Genomic DNA, 23,970 nt, shown 5'->3' on the forward strand with positions numbered 1-23,970 from the left:
ATATATTAATTATTTTTATAAAATAAAAAAAATTATCTAAAATTCGATCCCTCCATATTAAAATTTCTGGGTTCATCCTGCTCATAAAGCATTAAGCAAATTGTACTTTTAATTTTCAATGCAAATTTTATTCTATTTAGTTTATTTATTTTACGTTGCATAAAATGTATAAGATAACTGTGAGTCTTATCTTAAAATAAGTTTTATTGATTAGATGTATTTTATATTTGAAAAAGTTAGATGAAAGGACTGAAGTCTTCAAAACTAAAGTAATAATACAATTCATCCTCTAAATTTTGACTGATTGAAATTGTCCCGAAATTTTTAAAATGTTTAATTGATAGTTTGATACCCTAAAGTTATTGAATGCAGAAACATAAAAATTATGTTCTATTTTCTTCCAATATTTGATGTGTTTTACTTTAATTTACTTCTCAGTAGAAAATAATTTCAGAAGGAAAATTAGCAATATATATATATATTTTAATCTTCTCTGTTAACTTCATGTAATCAAATTGAATATTTCAAATTTTTGTATATATAAATTGAAGTATACCTTATTTTTAATCCAATAGCCACTAATTTTAATTTATATCCAATAGTCACTAATATTTATAAAAAAATAAAATACTTGATGTTAGATACAAAATTATCGCTTCTCATTTAAAGATTTCACATATCCGGTTATCAAAATAATTTAGTCAACCTCGTTAATTTTTTTTTATTAAAAATAGGAGTAAGACTCGAACCCACAATTTCGTTATTATTTATGTAAAAATTTTGAATAAAATTTATATCATATTTATATTATCAATTTTGCTAAGAAATAAATTAGGAGTGTAGTCAATTAAAATTAATTAATTAAAAAATAAGTTTATTATAAAAAAAATTTCTATTATCTTAATTTTTAAATTTTAAAATTAAAATAAAAAATTAATTAAATTAGTTTATATTATTATAATTGATTCTTTAATTATTTTTTCTTTTTTTTTTCAATAAACATTAAGTACCCAACAATAAGAGAAAGAGATACGGATACCCAAAGAAGAAAATCAACGAAGAGATAAGTATAAACTCCATAACATAAGAAAGACTTGCATATAATACGTCACTCTTAATCTAGTTGCACAAGTTGAAGAGCCAGTTGTTAGTGAGCATGCAATATTTCCGTACCCTCAAATAATGGTATGCTCATCATTCAAGAATCAAATTCATAGAAGTACATTAGACCACAGATAATATCATTGACTTATGAGCTGGAGCGACATAACCATGTGTGGAATTCTAGCTGTAATTTTAAGCCTCCCTTCTGTTTCCCTCTTCACTCTAATTTCCACAAATAAAGATTCTTCAATATTGTCTCAACTTTAAAGTTTATATTTAGTTATTAAAGACATATTTTAATAATATAATAATAAAAATTTTAAATTTTTCATATATTTAATGTATTAATATTTTTGGTAAAATATTTTTTAATACTTTTAAAATATATTTTTAGAGTACATATCAATAAAACCTTTAAATTTTATTAAGTATATGTAACTTAATAACATATTTAATTTTAAATCAATCATGTTAGATGCATACTAAAATCAGTCATTAAAATTAACTATTAGTATAAAATACATATAAATAAGTTAAATAATATATATTATGGTAACTGATTTTATTATATATAATAATATATAGCATTTTTTATTTTCAATATATCAAAATATAAAAATAATAAATGTTCTAATATAAAAAGAATAATATTTTTTAGACTAATTATGTTGCAAGTCATATTCATTCATTTTCCTTCTTAACTTTTTTTTTTTTTTTATCTTTTAGAAATTGCATTATTCTAAAATTAAAAACTATTTACTCGAATTATCATTATTAACTATAAGTTCAATAGTTATACAAAAAGTATGCCCGATTTTCATTTCACACTAAAGGCCCTATAAATATCTCAAAAACGGTTTTACCTTCTTTGTCCCACACTCTTTGAGCTGCTAACATGGCTTATTTATTCCTCTTCTCCGTGAACTTATTATAGGCCACTTACTCAATATGGACACGGAATTGTACCACATTTTACAATTTCTTTTTCTTCTTTTTTCTCTTCATTGTTATGTTCAAGTCACTACTCAAAATGCTTCACTTCCAAACACTTTGGAATTGCAACACCATCCTTGTTCCATTGACTGGCCTTACATATGAGTGAAACCTTTCAAATGTGCTCTCAAGTCCAAAACATTCATATCGATGCTTTATACTTTCATCAATTTGTTCAAAAAGTTTGGCGAAGATGTTTGGGTCTTGAGAGTACATGTGAAATGTTACTCTTGAATATTAAGCCCAATACATGGAATCAAGTTGGAGACCAATTCTGTGTTTGGAAGATAAAGATTTGGTGAAAGAGAAAAGAAGCATTAAAGGAAAATATGGTGCTTTGTTCTGGGGTGTGTATGTGGCTTATAATAGTTGATTGAGAAAGCAGGATTGGTGATTTTTGGTAAAATAATCCCAACAAAGTTCATCAGTGACTATAAGAATTTGAATCAGAGTAGTCCTTATCAATTTAAAGGTAACAATCTGCTCAAGCTATTTTATCTTATTTTGTTTCTTGTTTTCTATTATTCTTGTTTGTTCAAAAAGAATTTTGGTGATTATATGTTTCCCCATTTTATTGATCCTATTAGAATATACTTCCTGTGTAGTTCATATATACTTCTGATTCAAAAATTATTATGCCTTGCAATAACAGGGAACACCAATGTTAATGTTAATGTCATTTTTTTATTGAATTGCTGGAGAAAATATAAGCATAGTTGTTCAGTTTCTTGCACTCTTAATTCTAAGAATTGGATTATTTTTCTTTGGATGGTTGTTTACTTCGTCCTAAATATAATGCTGCATAGTCAAGCACTCCTGCCACATAAAATAGGCCCCAGATTTAGAATTAAAGAATCACAGATTATAATTTTGAAACACTACAGTATTATATTTTTGGTATAAATATGGAGTAATCTACAACCAACAAAATATACTTTACATGACTATAATATTACAAACACTATAATTAGAAGTCATAAAACTGAATTAGGATTTACATCAGAACTAATATGTAACACTGTAACCACGAATTCAAGTCGTAGAAATGAAATCTGTAAGTGTTGTCTGCCTCATGTTAGGCTGCCTACATTACAACACTTTTTGGGTATCGATGCTTCCCTTTTTTTTATAGAGCGATTAGTATTGTTAGAGTAACTCAACTCTAAAAGCTAGCTATTGAGGTGAACGATGTCTAATTTCTTGTAATAAAAGCTTCCCGCCCAGACTTTATATCTGAACAATTTTGGACTCTAACAAGTAACACTAGTATAAGAGGAAAGTAGGATACAACATAGAAGAGACACAAATTGTACATTTTTATAGCCATGGGCTACGGCACAAACATTACTCCAGAAAGGGTGGTTCCTGAACATGTTGACTGAGTTTAAGTTATCCATTGTATTATATATCTAGAAAAAGCATAGAACTGGACGTTGCATTTATTATTATTGCTTTTTTTTTTTTGTCTGAGATAAAGCAAGAGTTTCTAGACTTGCAATGAGTGAAACAAGTGTGTTAAGAGTTGAGTAATTGTGGAGTAAGTTCAACAAGGCTTCATTAGTAGGATTTAGGAGCTACGCCAGGAAAAACTGTTCCAATTCAGTGAGTCAAATTTTCTTTCCCATTTTTGTATGCAAGAAAGCAGCTATAGCCAAGAAAGTTTTGTATCAGAAACTAGCAAGATTGATCATTTTTTAAATCATTTTTAATATAATAACAATTGTTTTAATAGTATTTATATTTTGGACAGTTTAAACGATTTTCAAGTTCAATTACGCCAGATATCTTAAGAAACCAATCGTACCTTGTAAAACAATTAAACAAAAATTCCGGTCTTTCTGCTTCCTGGATTTGACTGAGAAGCTTATGAGCTTGAAATGTAAATTTCTCTATTGTTTTCTTCATGTATTCAGTATTCATCAATAACAATCACAACCAAAAGCACTATGAATCCATGACAGATTCAAAAGAACGATTTATAAGTTTTAACTAGAGTGAGGTCTGCACAATGTGTTAGGTGGTAAATTAATGATAGTATATAATGTAAAGCCCGGTTAATTAACGGCTAATTAACCCATAAATGAGAATTTATTCTAGAAAGCCTAAAATGATATTTTTATGGCTTAATATGATAGAGGAAATTGAGACGAGAATTTCGGTACCAATTTTATGGAAATCGGACCAAGATTGGACCGAACGGGCCAAACCGGTCCAACCGGACCCAAAGTGGGCCCTTGGCCCAACATAACTAAATCAAAACCCTAGTTTTCAGCACTCTCTCTCTCCTCACACAACACCAAACACGCTGAAAAAGAGAGGAAATGGGGGAAGAACACTCTCTCAAACCTCTATCTCTCACTTGATCTTCAAACCACCATAACTTTTGATCTAGAGCTCCGATTGCCGCTCCGTTTGCGGCCACGCGTTCACCGCGGAGAGCTCTACAAAACCCATACAACTAATCTTGAGGTAAGCCATGTGTTTCTGTTCGAAATTCCAGCCCTTATTTTCGAGTTTCATGGGTAAAATGTTGAGATTTTGGGTTCTTTGATGTTATAGGACCCAACTCTCTTGAAGGAGAAGGTTAATCTTGTCTCCTTGGACCTTGGGTGTGGTAAGATTCTCAACCCTAGTGTGATTTTGTTGTTCTATGATGTTTGGGTTTTGAGATGTTGTGTATGAGTATGATGGTTGTGGCTTAGGTTGTGTATGTGTGGGTATTGGAGCTTGATTGGTGACTTTGAAAAGCTTGGAAAGGGTTTGGTGGTGAAAAATCTGTTCTTGGAGGTGTTGAGGCCTTGAGAGCTTGTGGATAAGTGGTTTGGAAGTGCTCCGGGGGAGCTTGGGAAAATCAGCTAAGGTATGGTTTCGGTTTCCCGTATCTAATATGTAATGTGGTAGGAAATACTTAGGCTAGAGGCCCTAAGATAGGCATTGAATTGTTGATGTTGTTGAATGATTGAGATATATGATGTGGTCATATATGTGATGATGATTATTAATGCCTTAGTGGTATGATGTATGAGAAATATGCATGTTGTGATATATATACTTGATGACTGGTTATGGTTGAATTGTGGGTTGAACCATGTTGATGGTGAGTATGATGTTGATTGTGTACAATAATAATTTATTGGAATTGGTGTTGTTGAGAATTGGCATGAGGAATAGTATATGATATGTCAATGTGTTTGAGTTTGAGCCACTTGGGTGAAGTGGGGTAAAATGATGAGATAGTGATTTTGGTAATTTGTGGTAATGTGTCAATGTGTGAGTTGAGGAGGCTTGATGTTGAATTTGATATATTTTGATTGATTTCAAAGAAACGGGATGAACTTGGCATGTTTTGATTGGTTTTGAAAAGAGTTGGAAATGGCTTGTTTTGAAATTGGCACTTTGTGGTTTTGTATGAAAATATGGTTTTTGGGCACACTTTGGCGGGACATAACTTGGACTACGGATCTCCGTTTTGTACCAAATCTGTTTAGAAATGAAATTGGATCCGGGATGTCCATGCCGTTCAAAGAACGGGTGAAAGACGATTTAAAATGAGGAAGTTATGTCCGTTGGAAGATTGGGGTTTAAATCTGTGAATTCTGCAGCTTTTAACTTAGAAAATTTTTAGCAGAATGACCCCTTGCGCGTGGGCGTACCTGGCGCGTACGCGCCGATCTTCCAGAAAGCGCCATCCACGCGTGCGCGTGATGTGCGCGGGCGCGCCGATTGTGCTGCACCCAATGCCCAGCCATTTTCCAGAGAGTTATGCCAGAACTGTGCCAGTGTTGTGCCTGGGGCACGAGAACACCCGCGCGTACGCGTGGTTGGCGCGTGCGCGTCGATTGGCAAATCTTTAATCCACGCGTTAGCGTGCATGACGCTTGCGCGTCGATGAGTTTTTGAGGCCATCCACGCGTGCGCGTGGAGTGCGCGTACGCGTGGCCCTGTTTTCATCCCAAAGTTGATTTTTGAGTTTTAAAAGCCAAATCTCATACTTCTAAGCCTCCGATCTCACCATTTATGTCTTAAATCATTATGACATGCCTAGCTATTAAAAAGGGGCTAGTGAATGAGGTAACTTGCGAGTGAAGCAAGGGAAAAATGAATGATCAATGAGGATCAAGATGATTATGTGAGATGCGGAGGATGGTGGTAGAAGTGCTTGTTAAGCCATGGGCCGAAAGGCTGTAATTGCTACTGAAACGGCTGGTTATGGATTTAACCGTGATCCGGAATGGCTGTGTATAATATGAATATTGGCTGGTTCTGGACTGAACCATGAGCCGGATGGCTGATATGGATGTTGATCCATGGATGAGAATTTATGCATGCTTATGCTGAATTATTGATAATTGAGATTTGCACTTCCACTATCAGAGGCACGAGATCCCTGGGAGGAAGCAGTGGCTAGCCACCACGTGCTCTAGGTGGAGGCTCGAGACTCTGTTGACCCTATGTCGTAAGTGTGGCCGGGCACTGTGAAAGACCCGGATGAGCTCGCCCCCGAAATATTCACCAGTGAGGGTGATGGATATGGATCATGTTTATGATCAAGTTTATAACGAGTATAACTCGAGTTGGGGATGCGCGACAGAGGGACAGTCCAATGGTTAGCTACCAGGACTTGTCGGGTTGGCTCTATAACCGACAGATGATATCATCAGCCACTAGGGACAGGCATTCATCATATGCATACTATGTGAATTGTTTGAGATTGCCTATTTGACTGCATATTACTTGCTAATTGTCTAAATGTCTTAACTGCTCCTATTTGTATATTCTTTGTCTGATATAATTGTGTTTGCTATTATATACTCCTGCTGGTGGTTGGGAGGTTTGAAGGAATTGGAAAGGGAAGTATTAGTTAGACTGAAGAATCTTTAGTCAGATACCCTTATATGGTTTAGCTTGTTTATAAGCTTTGATATTATCTGGAGGAAGTTCTAGGATTGCCTTTGGCTTTCCTCTATTATTATGTATTATATATGTGGAAGCTGTTACCGTGCTGGGGACCTCTGGTTCTCACCCATGCGGATTTTGTGGTTTTCAGATGCAGGACGCGAGGCTTCTCGTTGAGGCATGCTGGAGACTTCTGGATTAGCGAAGATCCTTTGTTCTTGGGACTCTGTTTTGGTTTATATATCTTGTTTAGATACTTTTATCTCCATTAAATAATACAAACTGTGATGACTCCTTCTAGAGGGGATTTTGGAGAATAGGTTGTATGTATTTGTGTCCCTTTGGGTTTCCTTTGGGGTTTCCTTATTTTATTATATGTATATATTATTATGCTCGGACCGGTTATCTTCGCAGCCGGATTTTGAGTCTTGATATTCCCGTTTTTGACACTCTTTATATATATGATCTTGCGTTAGCTTATCTTTTTCTCGTTACGTTATCGATCGGAGTGTTGCGCGTTCGAGTTACGGTTTTTGTTTACCCCTTTTTCTACAAAGGCTCCTAGTTATAATCAATTATTCATACTACTATACGTACTAAATTTTTGTTTTAGAGGTCGTAATACCTTGCCATCTCTGTCTTATGACTTAAGCATAAGACTCTGTATGGTAGAGTGTTACATTATGGTATCAGAGCAGTTCATTCCTATAGAGCCTGAGGGATGGACTGACTATGCTTCTGTGCATTCTCTGTGTGTGTGTTATGTGCTATTAGTATATCTGCTTGATATAATTGGCATAAACGTTCATGAGCATGCATTTGGGACTTTGAAGCACTAGACTTCCGATATTGAGACTGATCAACTTAATATCGATTGTTGGGTGTGTATAGGAACCAGATGGCGCCTCGTGGACGCGGTAGAGGTAGTGTGAGAGGTCGTACGAATGCTCGTGCACCGGAGAATAACCCTAATGACCCGGTGAACTTTATGGCTGCGTTGGAGAACATGGCTGCTGCTATGCAAGCCACTGCTGAGGCTCTTGGTCAGCAGATGAACAACCATGGTAATGATGGAGGTGGAGTTCAGGGTCCGATGACCTTGGCAAACTTTTTGAAGGTTAATCCGCCTAAGTTCAAGGGAACTACTGGCCCGACTGAGGCTGATACATGGTTTCAGGCTATAGAGCGAGCATTACAAGCACAAGTGGTACCTGAAGGACAGCGTGTCGAGTTTGCCACTTATATGCTCACCGGTGAAGCGTCGCATTGGTGGCAAGGCATCCGACGTCTTCTGCAGCAGGGTGATGACTATATCACCTAGAATGTCTTTCAAGAAGAGTTCTATAAGAAGTACTTTCCGACTTCTGCTAGGACGGCTAAGGAACTTGAATTGTTACAGCTGAAGCAGGGTACTATGTCCATATCAGAGTATACTGACATGTTTGAGGAGCTGTTCAGGTTCTCTCGTATGTGCCAAGGGACTCCGGTGGAATATGAGGAATGGAAGTGTGTTAAGTATGAAGGAGGACTCCGTAGTGATATCTTCAGTTCAGTAGGACCAATGGAGATTAGGACTTTCTCCGAATTAGTGAACAAGTGTAGGGTTGCTGAGGAGTGTGTGAAAAGGGCAACCACTGAGAAAGGGAGTCACAAAGGTTCATTTCCACAGAACCGAGGGAAGGGCTTTGCACCTAGAGGTCCGTCTTTCAAGAGGGGAAGCTCTTTCAGGAGGCCCAACAACAACAACAATTTCCAAGGGAAGAAGTTTGGGAAGCAACCTCAGAATGAACAAGCTTGTACTAGGTGTGGGAGTCACCATTCGGGAGTACCATGCAAGGCCGGATGGGGTTTGTGCTACAATTGTGGAAAGGCGGGGCATAAAGCCGCAAGTTGTCCAGAGAAGCAAAAGCAAGGTGCTGGGAAATCACAACAGACTGGTCGGGTGTTCACCACCTCAGCTGTGGGTGCAGAGGGATCCGAGACACTCATTCGAGGTAACTGTGAAATGGCTGGTCAAACTTTAAATGCTTTATTTGATTCGGGAGCATCGCATTCATTCGTTGCATTTGAGAAAGCCCATGAGTTAGGGTTGAAGATCGTAACCTTAGGTTATGACTTAAAAGTGTATAATGCTACCCATGAAGCCATGGTAACTAGACTAGGATGCCCGAAAGTTTCGTTTAGGTTCAAGCAGCGTGATTTTGTCCATAATCTAATCTGCTTACCGATGATCGGTCTTGATCTTATCTTGGGATTGGACTGGTTATCCGAAAACCATGTCCTGCTTGATTGTTCTACCAAGTCGGTGTACTTTATGCCGGAGGATACAGAAGGGCCGGTTGTGGTGAATAATTATTACTTGAATTCAATGATGGTGAACTGTTCTGGAACCGAATGTCAGGGTATCCTGTTGTTAACCGCGGGTGTTTCGGGTGATGATCAAAGGTTGGATCAGATTCCGGTAGTGTGTGAGTTTCCGGAAGTGTTTCCCGATGATATTGAGGAATTTCCACCTAACCGAGAGGTCGAGTTTGCTATTGAATTGGTGCCTGGGGCGGGACCAATCTCAAGTGCTCCTTATAGGATGTCACCGTTAGAGATGGCCGAGCTAAAGTCTCAGTTAGAGGAATTGTTGGGTAAGAACTTTATCCGACCAAGTGTTTCCCCGTGGGGAGCTCCAGTGTTACTGGTAAAGAAGAAAGATGGAAGTATGCGACTCTGTGTGGATTACAGGTGATGCCAAGGCATCATAGGCTAGTTTCACTAGCATTTTTCTGTTAGTTTTAGTTGTTTTATGCATTTTCTTGAGCTTAAAGTAACCAAAAATGGTTAAATGAAGAACAAAGTAATGAACCATCCAAACAATATGATTTTGATGCAAATTCCATGAGTTTTAGTTCTATTACTTAATTGCTATGAATGAAAGATTTCTCATGAAATTTTGCAAGACTTTGATGCAATTGTTTGGATGATTTCAGGGAAGAAGAGGCTAAGCAAGGAAGCTTGAATATCACATGTGGAGTTTAAGTTCCAGTTTAAGCCTAAACTGGAGCTTAAACGCCAAAATCATGAAGGATAAGAAATGCTGGGATTGAAGTTTAACCTCCAGTTTGACCTCAAACTGGAGGTTAAACGCCAGAATGAAAAGCCTCACTTAAGGAGCATTCCACGTTTAACCTCCAGTTTGACATCAAACTGGAGGTTAAACGCCAGAATGAGTATGCCACCCAGGGAGGAGTTCCACGTTTAACCTCCAGTTTGACCTCAAACTGGAGGTTAAACGCCAGAACCAGGAAGAGTACCAGGGGCCATTCCACGTTTAAGCTCCAGTTTGACTCAAACTGGAGCTTAAACGTGTTCGATAGCTTTTCTACTCCAGGGTTGCTCTCTCCATCTCCACGTTTAACCTCCAGTTTGACCTCAAACTGGAGGTTAAACGTGTTCGACACCTCCAGGGCCACCATTCTAAGCTTCCACGTTTAACCTCCAGTTTGACCTCAAACTGGAGGTTAAACGTGTTCGACCTCCAGTATGCCTCCACCCTTTTCCACGTTTAACCTCCAGTTTGACCTCAAACTGGAGGTTAAACGTGTTCGACCTCCAGGGCTGCCCTTCCTATCTCCACGTTTAAGCTTCAGTTTAACCTTAAACTGAAGCTTAAACGTGTTCGACTACATGACTCTCCAGGGCTACCTTCTTCCATTTCCACATTTAAGCTTCAGTTTAACCTTAAACTGAAGCTTAAACGTGCTTCTACAAATGGCCTCACTGGAAGTGTCTGGCGTTTAAGCTGCAGTTTAAGCTTAAACTACAACTTAAACGCCACTCTTGAAAAAGGTTTCTGGGCCAAAAATATTGTGATTTAAGTTAGTCTTTGAGCACAATTATTAACTTAAACTTACTTTGGTATGAAACCCAATTGAATATCATGGTTTATGGGATTGGGCCTGAAGGATTGATGAGTTTGAAATCTCAATTTATTGAGTCATGTGTCATTATTTGATTATCACTAAGTTGGCTCAATAAATGTTACAGGATTTGGATCAACAACCTCATCAAGATTATGGATCATAAACCCAAGGCAAAAGGAAAGCAAGGAGAGGCCTCAAAGCCCAAGAAGCACAACTGAAGCTCAATATAGAAAGTGTATAAATAGGATAGAAGTTAAGTTAGAGGGGACTTTACTTTCACTTTTAGCTAGTTTTCCTTTTCTTTGTAATTGAATTCAGAGCTATGATTCACTAAACCCCCTTTCATTGGGTTAGGGAGCTCTATTGTAATTCAATGAATCAATAATAGTTTATCTTCTTCTTCAATCTTTTCTCTTGAATTTTGTTAGAAAGCTTCTCGATCTAATTCCATTGAGTAGTTGTCTTGGGAAAGAAACTACTCATACTTGGAATCCTTCGGAGCCTTGGGAAAGGAATGGAGGATTCATGCTAGAGAAGCTTTCTCACAGTGGATTGGATTGGGGTTTGGATGGATATTGTGACATGTAATCCTACCAAATTGTGGTTCATGACATTGTGTGGTATAATCAGTGATCAAGCATCATCTCTTCTTATGAACATTTAAACCAAGGGATTGGGAATTTGTTTGTTTTTAGAGAGCATTGGTGAGCCAAGGAATTGGGATCCAATCATATAAGATTGCCAAGCAAAATTCAATGAATGCATTGGTTGAAGAAGAGATTTACATGTTTTGATTCGGAGATTTCAATATCTCCTAAACCCAATGAATTCCCCATTTCTGATCTACCACTTTCTCTTTACATTCTGCAATTAAATTCATGCAATCACCCCATCCCTTTTAATTTCAGCAATTTAGTTTCTGCTCTTTAATTCATGCAATTTAAGATTCCGCCATTTCAATTTCTTGTCATTTACTTTTCCCGCCAATTTTACATTCCGCAATTCTCATCTAAATCTTAATTCCGCTCAACTAGAACACACTTCTAATCCGAATTGCTCACTCAACCAATCCTTGTGGGATTCGACCTCACTCTATTGTGAGTTTTTACTTGACGATAACCGGTGCACTTGCCGGAAGGAATTTTGCCGATCGTGCAATTTCCTAAATCGTAGCATAACAAGTTTATGCGCATCAAGTTTATGGCGCCGTTGCCGGGGATTGGTTTTCGATTGACAATTCTCAAATTGGAAGCTAACTAGATTGAGCAATTTTCTCTTGCTTTGTTAATTCTGTTCTAGATACTTGTTGAATTTTAATTTCTGCACTTGGTTACATGCTTTCCTTCGTTATGCCTTTAAATTCATGCAACTAACTCACTGACTCACTAACTGTTTGATTTAATTCCTCAATTGATCTAACCATACTCTTCCATTAACCAAGAGTATTTTACTTGTTTGTGTTTGAGCTGTGTTCTTGTATGACAGGTAGGAGAGGAGAGACATCAACTCCTCCATATACCGAACCGGAAAGGACCCTTCATAGACTTAGAAGGGAAGCAAGAGGGAAGAGAGTAGTGGGAGAAGAGGAATCTGAAGGAGAATCTGAGGACAATTTTGAGGAAGCTTTAGATCTCAACATGGATAGAGAAGTTCACAACCATGAGAGAGCTGATGGAAACGATGCCATCCCTGAGAGGAGGGTTCTTAGTTCATACATAAACCCAACCTCTGGGAATTGTGGTAGTAGCATCCAGAAACCACCCATTCAGGCCAACAATTTTGAGCTCAAGCCACAGCTAATATCACTGGTGGAAAATCATTGTTCCTTTGGAGGAAGTGCTAATGAAGACCCAAACCAACATCTCACAAAATTCCTGAGAATTTGTGACACTGTGAAGTCCAATGGAGTCCAGGAAGATGCCTATAAACTGCTCTTGTTCCCATTTTCACTTAGGGACAAAGCAGCTAAGTGGCTGGAATCATTCCCAAGGGGGAGTCTAACAACATGGGATGAGGTGGAAAGCAAGTTTCTGGCACGTTTCTACCCTCCACAAAAGGTCAATAGGCTTCGATCTGAGGTTCAGACTTTTAGACAACAAGATGGTGAAACCCTCTACGAGGCATGGGAGAGATTCAAGGACTTGACAAGGAAATGCCCACCAAACATGTTCCATGATTGGGTGCAATTGCACATCTTCTATGATGGGCTTTCTTATGAATCAAGGAAGGCTGTAGACCATTCATCAGGAGGTTCATTGAACAAGAAAAAGACTGTGGAAGAAGCCATTGAAGTGATAGAGACAGTGGCTGAGAATGAGTACTACTATGCATCAGAAAGGCACAACACTAAGGGAGTCATGGAGCTGAACCATGTTGATACAATTCTAGCCCAAAACAAGGTGTTTGCCAAGCAACTAGCAGAGCTCACCAGGCAATTAGAAACAAAGCAAGTGGCTGCAATACACACACAAGATCAAGAGGAAGTAGGCATTGAAGGAGGTGATTGGGATGAGGCTAACTATGTGGGAAACCAACAAAGGCAATCATATGATCCACATTCCAACACTTACAACCCAGGCTGGAGAAACCACCCAAACTTTGGGTGGGGAAACCAACAAACCCAACCACAAAACCACAAACCTTACAACCACAACCAACATAACAATTCCACATACCAAAACTCCAACCAAAGATCATACCAAGCCACACAAAACACTTACCCCCAATCATCATATCATGGCCAAAATAATCAACATACCCAACCTAATCCGAACCAACAATTTCAAGATCAATTAAATCGAATAGAAGGAATTATGGCAACCATGAGTCAAGACATCATTGAACTGAAGAGCTTCAGGGATGATGTGAGAACTACCTTAAGAAACCATGGTGAAAAACTCAAAAGGATGGAATCTCAAGTAGGAGAGCTATCTCAACAGGCACCCAAATCAACTGCAGTGTTCCCTAGTGACACAGAAAAGAATCCTAAAGGGGAACAAAAGAGAGTAAGATGGGAAGAATGCAAAGCCATCACCATAATGAAGGAAGGTGTGGAAGAAGTTAAGCAAGAAGGTGGACTTGAGCAAGCCAAGGAACTGCAAAAAGGCATGATGGAAGTATACCAACCAAAAGCACCATTTCCTGAGAGGTTAGGAGGAGGTGAAAAAAGGAAAACCTATTCAAGGTTTCTAGAGACATTTAACTTTCTTCATGTCAATATTCCCTTTCTTGAGATTCTTCATCAAATGCCCACACACATCAAGTATTTAAAGGAATTGTTAAGCAAGAAAAGAGTTTTGAAGGGAGGACAAACGGTAACAATGAACAAAGAATGCAGTGCTCTCATCAAGAAGGACACACTCTCTAAGAAAACGGACCCAGGAAGTTTTCATATCCCTTGCATCATAGGGGAAACAAAAATTGACAGAGGATTCTGTGATCTAGGAGCTAGCATAAACGTGATGCCCCTAACTCTTATGAAGAGGCTACAACTGAATGAGGTGAGATCCACTGATGTAATCATACAACTGGCTGACAAAACTCAGAAGCAAGCTGAAGGGGTAGTTGAAAATGTGCTGGTGAAAGTGGGGGATTATTATTTCCCCACAGACTTTGTCATTGTGGACATGGAGGAAAGCTACTTACACCCTATCATTCTGGGCAGACCATTTCTAGCCACTACTAGAGCGCTCATAGATGTAGAACAAGGAGAGCTAATTCTGAGAATACATGATGAACAGCTCATTTTCAAAGTCTTCAAACCTGCATCTGAGCCTGAACCAGAACCTGAAAAGCCTAAAGATGATAGTAGCCATCCGTGTTTGGAGGAAAGTAATCCAGAAGCTGAGACTCTAAAACAGTCATGGGAAGGCAAACAAGAGTTGCAAGAGTTAGAACCACAAGAATCAGTAGAAACAGATCAGAAGGATCCTCCTGACATTAAGGTCAATGAAGAAATCCTCAAGAGAAAGGGAAGAGTGATAGGGAGATTGCCAAGAGGATGGAGAAACAAGAAAATTCCCACTGAAGGTTTTTCTCCGGGAGATAACGTGATATCAAGTCATTATCTGCCAATCCCACCTGGCCTCAAAACCATTCCTTCCCAGCTCCCTCAAGTGTTCACAATCAGGAAAGTTCTCTCTATGGAACATTTAGAGGTCATGAATGAATCAAGTGGGGACGTTTTCATAGTGAGAGGAGAAGACGTCAAGCACTACAATCCACCCTAACAAGGGACAACCGTCAAGCTAGTGACGTTAAAGAAGCGCTTCATGGGAGGCAACCCATGTTTTTTAGTATCCTTAATCTTTAGTGCTTTGCTTTACATCTAATAAAGCATGGTTTCTTATGCATGAACTTGAATCCTCAGGACAACTATTGATTAAGCGCACTAAACCTTGCATGTAAATTACAATTGGTCTCTAAGTTTGGTGTGCCTGATGGCACTCCCAAATCTTACTCAAATTGAATTCCATCTTTCATTCAAGGTGCACAACCAAACATTAAGTTTGGTGTTCTTTTTGAACACAGTTTATGAAAAGCAAGAAGTTCCTCTGGATTTCAAAATTCATGACAAGTATACCATTCACATGTTTTAATACTTTGGTTTCAATTACTTAGGGTAGTCACTTTGTTTAGAATCAAAGAGCCAAGGTGACTATGATTTATTAGAATTATGCACACTCATTAAGGACAACCAATATGGATTTCATGTCATCAGGAGACTTAACCAAACACTAAGTTTGGTGTCCAAATAATAAGTGTGCATACATGTAGAAGTCACGGCTATAAGCTCATAAAGACAAGCATTGATTTACATGTGCAAATACTATTCATAATTCACATGGACCGAAAAATGATAGCAAATTTGTTTGTTTGTGCAGGTACAAAAGAAAAGACAAAAATGGAGGAAAAAGACAAAGGGAGGTACGTGCTTGGTCAAAAAGAAAATTCACAAATCTTTGAAACTAACACATGGGAAAAGGAAGTTCTGCAAGAAAAGAAAGCTACATGTACAACCTAATGCATCCAGAATACTTCCAAGAAAATGAAAAGCCAATCGTCCTTATCTACAATTCATATATTTACCATCAAGCCACCCTTCACAAACCACCCTAGCCGTTCATTTTTCACTCATGGGCACTATAAAGAACCACTTGGGGAACGAGTCCCACACCACCAATTCTCCTTCATACACATTTTCCTTCATCATAGCATAACTATCTCTTGCCGAAAACAACCTCACCATACCTCCAACAACACTTCTTGCTTCACCTTGTCAACTTTAGCTTGTCACTTACCAAAACTAAAAAAAAAAAAACCAATGGCAGCTTCATCTAGCCACAAAAGAAGAAAAGACAAGCAGCCAATGGAGGAAAACAGGGAATTCGATGCATGGAGATACAGATCAGTGTTCCATGAGATTCAAGCCGAATGGATGAGACCTAAAACGGTACTAGCTGAGGTTCCCTTTGACCTTGAAAAGGATGAGTTCCCAGGTGTTTGGGAAAAGATCAAAAAGAGGAAGTGGGAGCTCCTAACTAAGCCAATCACTAGAATCAACATCAACTTGGTGAAAGAGTTTTATGCAAATGCAGTAAGGGAGGATCAAACCAAGAACCCCACATACAAAAGCTATGTGAGAGGGGTGGAAGTTGACTTCAGTCCCAAAGCAATCATGAAAACTCTTGGCCTGAAAAACATACATTTCAGCCAAGCAAGTTATGAAGAAAGGATGATAGGTGAACCTGACTATACAACTATTGCTGAAGACCTTTGTGCCATCAGAGCTGAATGGGTGAGAAAAACAAGAGGGGCTCCAAGAGTCTTGAGAAGGGGAGACCTAACACCTGAAGCTAAAGGGTGGTATGCAATAGTTAGGAGATCCATCCTACCCACTGCAAACTCTTCAGAAATAGTCCCTAAAAGAGCCATCTTGCTACATTGCATTATGGTTGGAGGAGAGATCAAAGTTCATAAACTCATTGCTGAACAGATACAAGAGTTTAGTGAGAAAAGTGACCCTGAATCCTGGCTCCACTTCCCTAGCACTATCATTAGACTATGCATCGATGCCCAAGTACCACTTGAGGATGAAAGACCTAATTGGCTATATCCTGGACTGGCCATAACTGCGCACAGAATGACTCTTGGCCCAACTCCTCCAAGACATACAAGAAGAAGAAATGAAGAAGGGCAACAAGTGGAAGCCGAGCAAGAAGCAGAACAAGAAAGACAGGAAGGAGAAGATAGAGAAGAAGAGCAAGAAGAGCAAGCAACTCCTGAAAGAAGACAACGAATTCCCAGAGACCCCATGGATATGAGCAGAATGCAGGAAATCATGGAAGGAATGTCTCAACAATACATGAGGTCTCAGGAGAGACAAGAGGACTTTCATCTAAAAATGATGGATATGCAAAGGAACTTTGAATCAAGATTCTTCGATCTGCAAAGGGAACAAAATTTACACTTACAGGAATCCTTCAGCCACATATGCCAACACCAAGATGCCAATGTCTTGGCAATCAAGGAAGCCACCACTTTACAGAATGCAAGATACTCAGTCCAAGCTGATTACAACATCAGTTCGCAAATCAAGCTTAACTACATAGGGGAACATCTACACAAGATGGACCCAGCATTCCCAGCTTATGATGAGTATTTCAAAGGGAGGAAAGAAGGAGAAATAAACAAGGCAATGATCCTTGAAAAAGGAGTGGAAGAAACGATGAAAAAGGCTGGATTCTGGAAAAAGCTCATAAGAAAAGACAAGGGAGGCACAAGTGGTCAAAAAGAGGCAGGAAGCAAGAAGAAGCAGGATCCCAAGAATTAAGAAGAACCAAGCAATAAATAAGAGGTGGTCTCGTTCCTTAATAATCAAATGATAATTGGTGAATTGTCTTTATGAACGTGTTTTCATCATAAGTCATTTAAGTGTTATGTGGAGTTTTTTTTTTTTTTTTTTTTTTTTTTATGAGTCGTTTTTTTTTTTTTTTTTTTTTTTTTTAGTATGTGTGCTTGTTAAGTGCTTTGAATAAAGTGAATGCCTGGATGTTTGGATATAACTTCACCTTCTTAAACAAGTGCGTGCCATGCTTGTTCTGTTTCCAAAAATAAAAGAAAAAGTTTGAACAAAAGTAACTTGGCTAAATTAGTGACAAATCAAGTAGAATTAAGTGGTGGTATGCATGCTTGATTGTTTAGTCAGATCACTAAAATTAGAGTGTAGAATTATCATTTTTTATGTAGAAAGTAAAAATTGTCTATGGATCTTGATGAATAAATGTCTTTGGCCATGAAAAAGAAAGAAAAAGAAAAAGAAAAAAAGCCATGGAAAAAGGCAACCAAAAAGCAAAAAAATTGAGAAAATAAGCTAGGTACCTATGGTTTGAACTTCTGAGACAAATGCCTGTGGTGTTTATGTATTAAGGATATGCTTGGATGAATAGGTTCTGAGGAGTGTTTCAACACTTGGTAACTTGGGTTAACTAACCCGGGATTATCAACCAAAAGTCCATTATCAAGAGCAACCTAAATACAAAACATTTAGTCACACAAAGAGGTGCTGGGCACCAATGTCTCAAGAAGACATGTGAACTAAAATGCCTAAAGTGGATATGTGTAGTGCACTGATAAGAAAAAGAAAATGCCAAAGGCTTGTGCAACACATGACACTAAGCAAACAAGGAGCAAAAGAAGCTCTAAGAAAAAGAAAAGAAAAACAAAGAAGAGAAAAGTGCCAAAGACATAAGAATAACAAGAGGCCATAGCAATTTTTGATGGATGCAATGAAAAAGTGATAATCCTACCTGATAAGTATGAAAAAGTGATGCTGCAACTTTCTGCATAAAACCCTTCTGATGAACTTCAAATGCTTGCTAATATAGCCAATGTAATTGCTTTCTGTTTCATACTCTCTTCTCAAATAACTCAGGACTTGCTTAGGGACAAGCAAGTATTAAGTTTGGTGTTGTGATGCCAAGGCATCATAGGCTAGTTTCACTAGCATTTTTCTGTTAGTTTTAGTTGTTTTATGCATTTTCTTGAGCTTAAAGTAACCAAAAATGGTTAAATGAAGAACAAAGTAATGAACCATCCAAACAATATGATTTTGATGCAAATTCCATGAGTTTTAGTTCTATTACTTAATTGCTATGAATGAAAGATTTCTCATGAAATTTTGCAAGACTTTGATGCAATTGTTTGGATGATTTCAGGGAAGAAGAGGCTAAGCAAGGAAGCTTGAATATCACATGTGGAGTTTAAGTTCCAGTTTAAGCCTAAACTGGAGCTTAAACGCCAAAATCATGAAGGATAAGAAATGCTGGGATTGAAGTTTAACCTCCAGTTTGACCTCAAACTGGAGGTTAAACGCCAGAATGAAAAGCCTCACTTAAGGAGCATTCCACGTTTAACCTCCAGTTTGACATCAAACTGGAGGTTAAACGCCAGAATGAGTATGCCACCCAGGGAGGAGTTCCACGTTTAACCTCCAGTTTGACCTCAAACTGGAGGTTAAACGCCAGAACCAGGAAGAGTACCAGGGGCCATTCCACGTTTAAGCTCCAGTTTGACTCAAACTGGAGCTTAAACGTGTTCGATAGCTTTTCTACTCCAGGGTTGCTCTCTCCATCTCCACGTTTAACCTCCAGTTTGACCTCAAACTGGAGGTTAAACGTGTTCGACACCTCCAGGGCCACCATTCTAAGCTTCCACGTTTAACCTCCAGTTTGACCTCAAACTGGAGGTTAAACGTGTTCGACCTCCAGTATGCCTCCACCCTTTTCCACGTTTAACCTCCAGTTTGACCTCAAACTGGAGGTTAAACGTGTTCGACCTCCAGGGCTGCCCTTCCTATCTCCACGTTTAAGCTTCAGTTTAACCTTAAACTGAAGCTTAAACGTGTTCGACTACATGACTCTCCAGGGCTACCTTCTTCCATTTCCACGTTTAAGCTTCAGTTTAACCTTAAACTGAAGCTTAAACGTGCTTCTACAAATGGCCTCACTGGAAGTGTCTGGCGTTTAAGCTGCAGTTTAAGCTTAAACTACAACTTAAACGCCACTCTTGAAAAAGGTTTCTGGGCCAAAAATATTGTGATTTAAGTTAGTCTTTGAGCACAATTATTAACTTAAACTTACTTTGGTATGAAACCCAATTGAATATCATGGTTTATGGGATTGGGCCTGAAGGATTGATGAGTTTGAAATCTCAATTTATTGAGTCATGTGTCATTATTTGATTATCACTAAGTTGACTCAATAAATGTTACAGGATTTGGATCAACAACCTCATCAAGATTATGGATCATAAACCCAAGGCAAAAGGAAAGCAAGGAGAGGCCTCAAAGCCCAAGAAGCACAACTGAAGCTCAATATAGAAAGTGTATAAATAGGATAGAAGTTAAGTTAGAGGGGACTTTACTTTCACTTTTAGCTAGTTTTCCTTTTCTTTGTAATTGAATTCAGATCTATGATTCACTAAACCCCCTTTCATTGGGTTAGGGAGCTCTATTGTAATTCAATGAATCAATAATAGTTTATCTTCTTCTTCAATCTTTTCTCTTGAATTTTGTTAGAAAGCTTCTCGATCTAATTCCATTGAGTAGTTGTCTTGGGAAAGAAACTACTCATACTTGGAATCCTTCGGAGCCTTGGGAAAGGAATGGAGGATTCATGCTAGAGAAGCTTTCTCACAGTGGATTGGATTGGGGTTTGGATGGATATTGTGACATGTAATCCTACCAAATTGTGGTTCATGACATTGTGTGGTATAATCAGTGATCAAGCATCATCTCTTCTTATGAACATTTAAACCAAGGGATTGGGAATTTGTTTGTTTTTAGAGAGCATTGGTGAGCCAAGGAATTGGGATCCAATCATATAAGATTGCCAAGCAAAATTCAATGAATGCATTGGTTGAAGAAGAGATTTACATGTTTTGATTCGGAGATTTCAATATCTCCTAAACCCAATGAATTCCCCATTTCTGATCTACCACTTTCTCTTTACATTCTGCAATTAAATTCATGCAATCACCCCATCCCTTTTAATTTCAGCAATTTAGTTTCTGCTCTTTAATTCATGCAATTTAAGATTCCGCCATTTCAATTTCTTGTCATTTACTTTTCCCGCCAATTTTACATTCCGCAATTCTCATCTAAATCTTAATTCCGCTCAACTAGAACACACTTCTAATCCGAATTGCTCACTCAACCAATCCTTGTGGGATTCGACCTCACTCTATTGTGAGTTTTTGCTTGACGATAACCGGTGCACTTGCCGGAAGGAATTTTGCCGATCGTGCAATTTCCTAAATCGTAGCATAACAAGTTTATGCGCATCAACAGGCAGCTGAACAAGGTCACCATAAAGAATAAGTACCCATTGCCGAGGATTGATGATCTCATGGATCAGTTACAAGGAGCTGGGGTTTTCTCTAAGATTGATTTGCGATCCGGTTATCACCAGATAAGGGTGAAGGGTGAGGATATCCCTAAGACCGCTTTCAGGACTCGTTATGGTCATTACGAGTACACTGTAATGTCCTTTGGGTTGACGAACGCTCCTGCAGTATTCATGGATTACATGAATAGAGTGTTCCGTCCGTTTCTGGATAAATTCGTGGTTGTCTTCATTGACGATATACTAATTTACTCCAAGACTGAAGAAGAGCATGCGGAACACTTGCGGACCGTGTTGCAGATTTTAAAGGAGAAGAAACTCTATGCGAAACTGTCTAAGTGTGAGTTCTGGAAGAGTGAGGTGAAGTTTTTGGGTCACGTGGTGAGTAAGAAGGGAATAGCCGTAGATCCAACCAAGGTAGAAGCTGTGATGGATTGGAAGCAACCAACCACAGTAACTGAGATAAGGAGTTTTCTGGGTTTAGCTGGCTATTACCGAAGGTTCATCAAAGGCTTTTCGCAATTAGCTTTGCCGTTGACAAAGTTAACTCGCAAAGACACTCCGTTTGTTTGGACTCCTGAGTGCGAGGAGAGCTTTCAGACATTGAAGAAAAAGTTGACCACTGCACCTGTGTTAGTGTTACCTGAGCCGAATGAGCCATTTGAGGTGTATTGTGACGCCTCATTGAAGGGTCTAGGGTGCGTGCTGATGCAGCACCATAATGTGGTGGCGTATGCCTCACGACAGTTGAGACCTCATGAAGTTAGTTACCCTACGCACGATTTGGAACTCGCTGCGGTTGTGTTTGCCTTGAAGGTGTGGAGGCATTATCTCTATGGGGTTAAGTTCCAAGTTTTCTCTGATCATAAGAGCTTGAAGTATCTCTTTGATCAGAAAGAGCTTAATATGAGGCAGAGAAGGTGGATGGAATTATTGAAGGACTACGACTTTGAGTTAAATTACCATCCTGGAAAGGCGAATATAGTGGCGGATGCGTTAAGTCGAAAGTCGTTATATGCGTCTTGGATGATGCTTCAAGAGGAGAAGTTGCTCAAGGGATTCGAGAGTCTAAAAATTGGTGCTCGAGAAGTATCTGGAACCTTGTGTTTGAGCCGATTAGAAATCTCGAGTGACTTTAAGTCCGAACTCCTAAAGGCTCATGAAAATGATGAAGCGTTATGGAAGGTGTTACCGGCTATCGAGCAAGGAAAACAGTGGAGAGTGTCGGAAGAAAAAGATGGGTTATGGAGATTCAAGGGTAGGATCATTGTGCCGGATGTTGGCACTTTGAGGCAAGATATCTTAAAGGAGGCACACAAAAGCGGATTCTCCATTCACCCGGGAAGTACTAAGATGTACCATGATTTAAAGGCGATGTTTTGGTGGCCGGGTATGAAGAATGATGTGGCGGAATATGTTTCAAAGTGCTTAACTTGTCAAAAGGTAAAGATTGAACATCAAAGACCTTCCGGGATGTTGCAACCCTTAGAGGTTCCGCAATGGAAGTGGGAAAGTATTGCAATGGACTTTGTGTCGGGATTGCCAAGGACTAGGACTGGTTTTGATGCTATCTGGGTGATCGTGGACCGACTGACGAAGTCAGCTCACTTTTTACCCGTTCGGATGACTTACACCCTTGAGGAGCTAGCTCGGTTATACATAAAGGAGATTGTGAGACTCCATGGTGTACCTGCTACTATAATCTCTGATAGAGATCCTCGTTTCACTTCGAGGTTCTGGGGTGCATTTCAGAAAGCTTTTGGAACTCGATTAAGCTTGAGTACAGCGTACCATCCCCAAACAGATGGTCAATCCGAGAGGACGATCCAAACACTAGAGGATATGTTGAGAGCTTGTGTTTTGGACCAACCGGCGAGTTGGGATCGGTATATGCCGTTAGTAGAGTTTGCATACAATAATAGTTACCATGCGAGCATCGGAATGGCTCCGTATGAGGCTTTGTATGGGAGAAAATGTCAATCTCCACTATGTTGGTATGAAGCTGGAGAGAAAGGCTTGTTGGGGCCGGAAATGATAGCTGAGACCACTGAACAAGTCAAGAAGATCCGAGATAGGATGCTTACGGCGCAGAGTCGTCAAAAGAGTTACGCCGATCAAAGGCGGAAGCCCTTAGAATTTGAGGCAGGAGATCATGTTTTCCTGAAAGTTACTCCAACTACAGGAGTAGGTAGGGCGATTAAGGCAAAGAAGTTGAATCCTCGATACATTGGTCCATTTCAGGTCCTGGAGAGGGTTGGACCGGTGGCGTATCGGATGGCTCTACCACCTTATCTCTCGAACCTGCACGACGTGTTTCACGTGTCGCAGCTTCGAAAGTACACTCCTGATGCTAGCCATGTGTTAGAACCTGAGTCGGTTCAGTTAAGGGAAGATTTGACGCTTCCAGTGGCTCCGGTCAGAATTGATGATACTAGTATTAAACGGTTGCGTGGAAAAGATGTTTCATTAGTCAAAGTGGCATGGAGTCGAGGCGGTGTTGAGGAACACACTTGGGAACTTGAGTCGGAGATGCGAGCGGATTATCCGCATTTATTCTCAGGTAATTGCATTTGAATTTTGTGGGCAAAATTCCCAATTAGGTGGGTAGAATGTAAAGCCCGGTTAATTAACGGCTAATTAACCCATAAATGAGAATTTATTCT

At 39.0% G+C, this 23,970-nt stretch overlaps 1 protein-coding gene and 1 non-coding gene across 2 annotated transcripts; one reads left to right on the plus strand and one right to left on the minus strand.

Annotated features, from left to right (window-relative positions):
- The first annotated feature begins 1,974 nt into the window (after positions 1–1,974).
- On the plus strand, positions 1,975–15,808 carry LOC140181525 (uncharacterized). The gene is made up of 2 exons (XM_072225309.1): positions 1,975–2,569; positions 9,972–15,808. Exon 2 carries the CDS (start codon positions 12,383–12,385, stop codon positions 15,131–15,133), a length of 2,751 nt encoding a protein of 916 aa, XP_072081410.1. The 5' UTR covers positions 1,975–2,569; positions 9,972–12,382; the 3' UTR covers positions 15,134–15,808.
- LOC112773412 (small nucleolar RNA R71) lies at positions 12,968–13,071 on the minus strand. Its single transcript, XR_003187963.1, has one exon. It is a non-coding gene; the product is annotated as a small nucleolar RNA R71 (small nucleolar RNA).
- Positions 15,809–23,970: the final 8,162 nt, after the last annotated feature.

Source organism: Arachis hypogaea, chromosome 18 (assembly GCF_003086295.3).
Source record: "Arachis hypogaea cultivar Tifrunner chromosome 18, arahy.Tifrunner.gnm2.J5K5, whole genome shotgun sequence".
Taxonomy (NCBI): domain Eukaryota; kingdom Viridiplantae; phylum Streptophyta; class Magnoliopsida; order Fabales; family Fabaceae; genus Arachis; species Arachis hypogaea.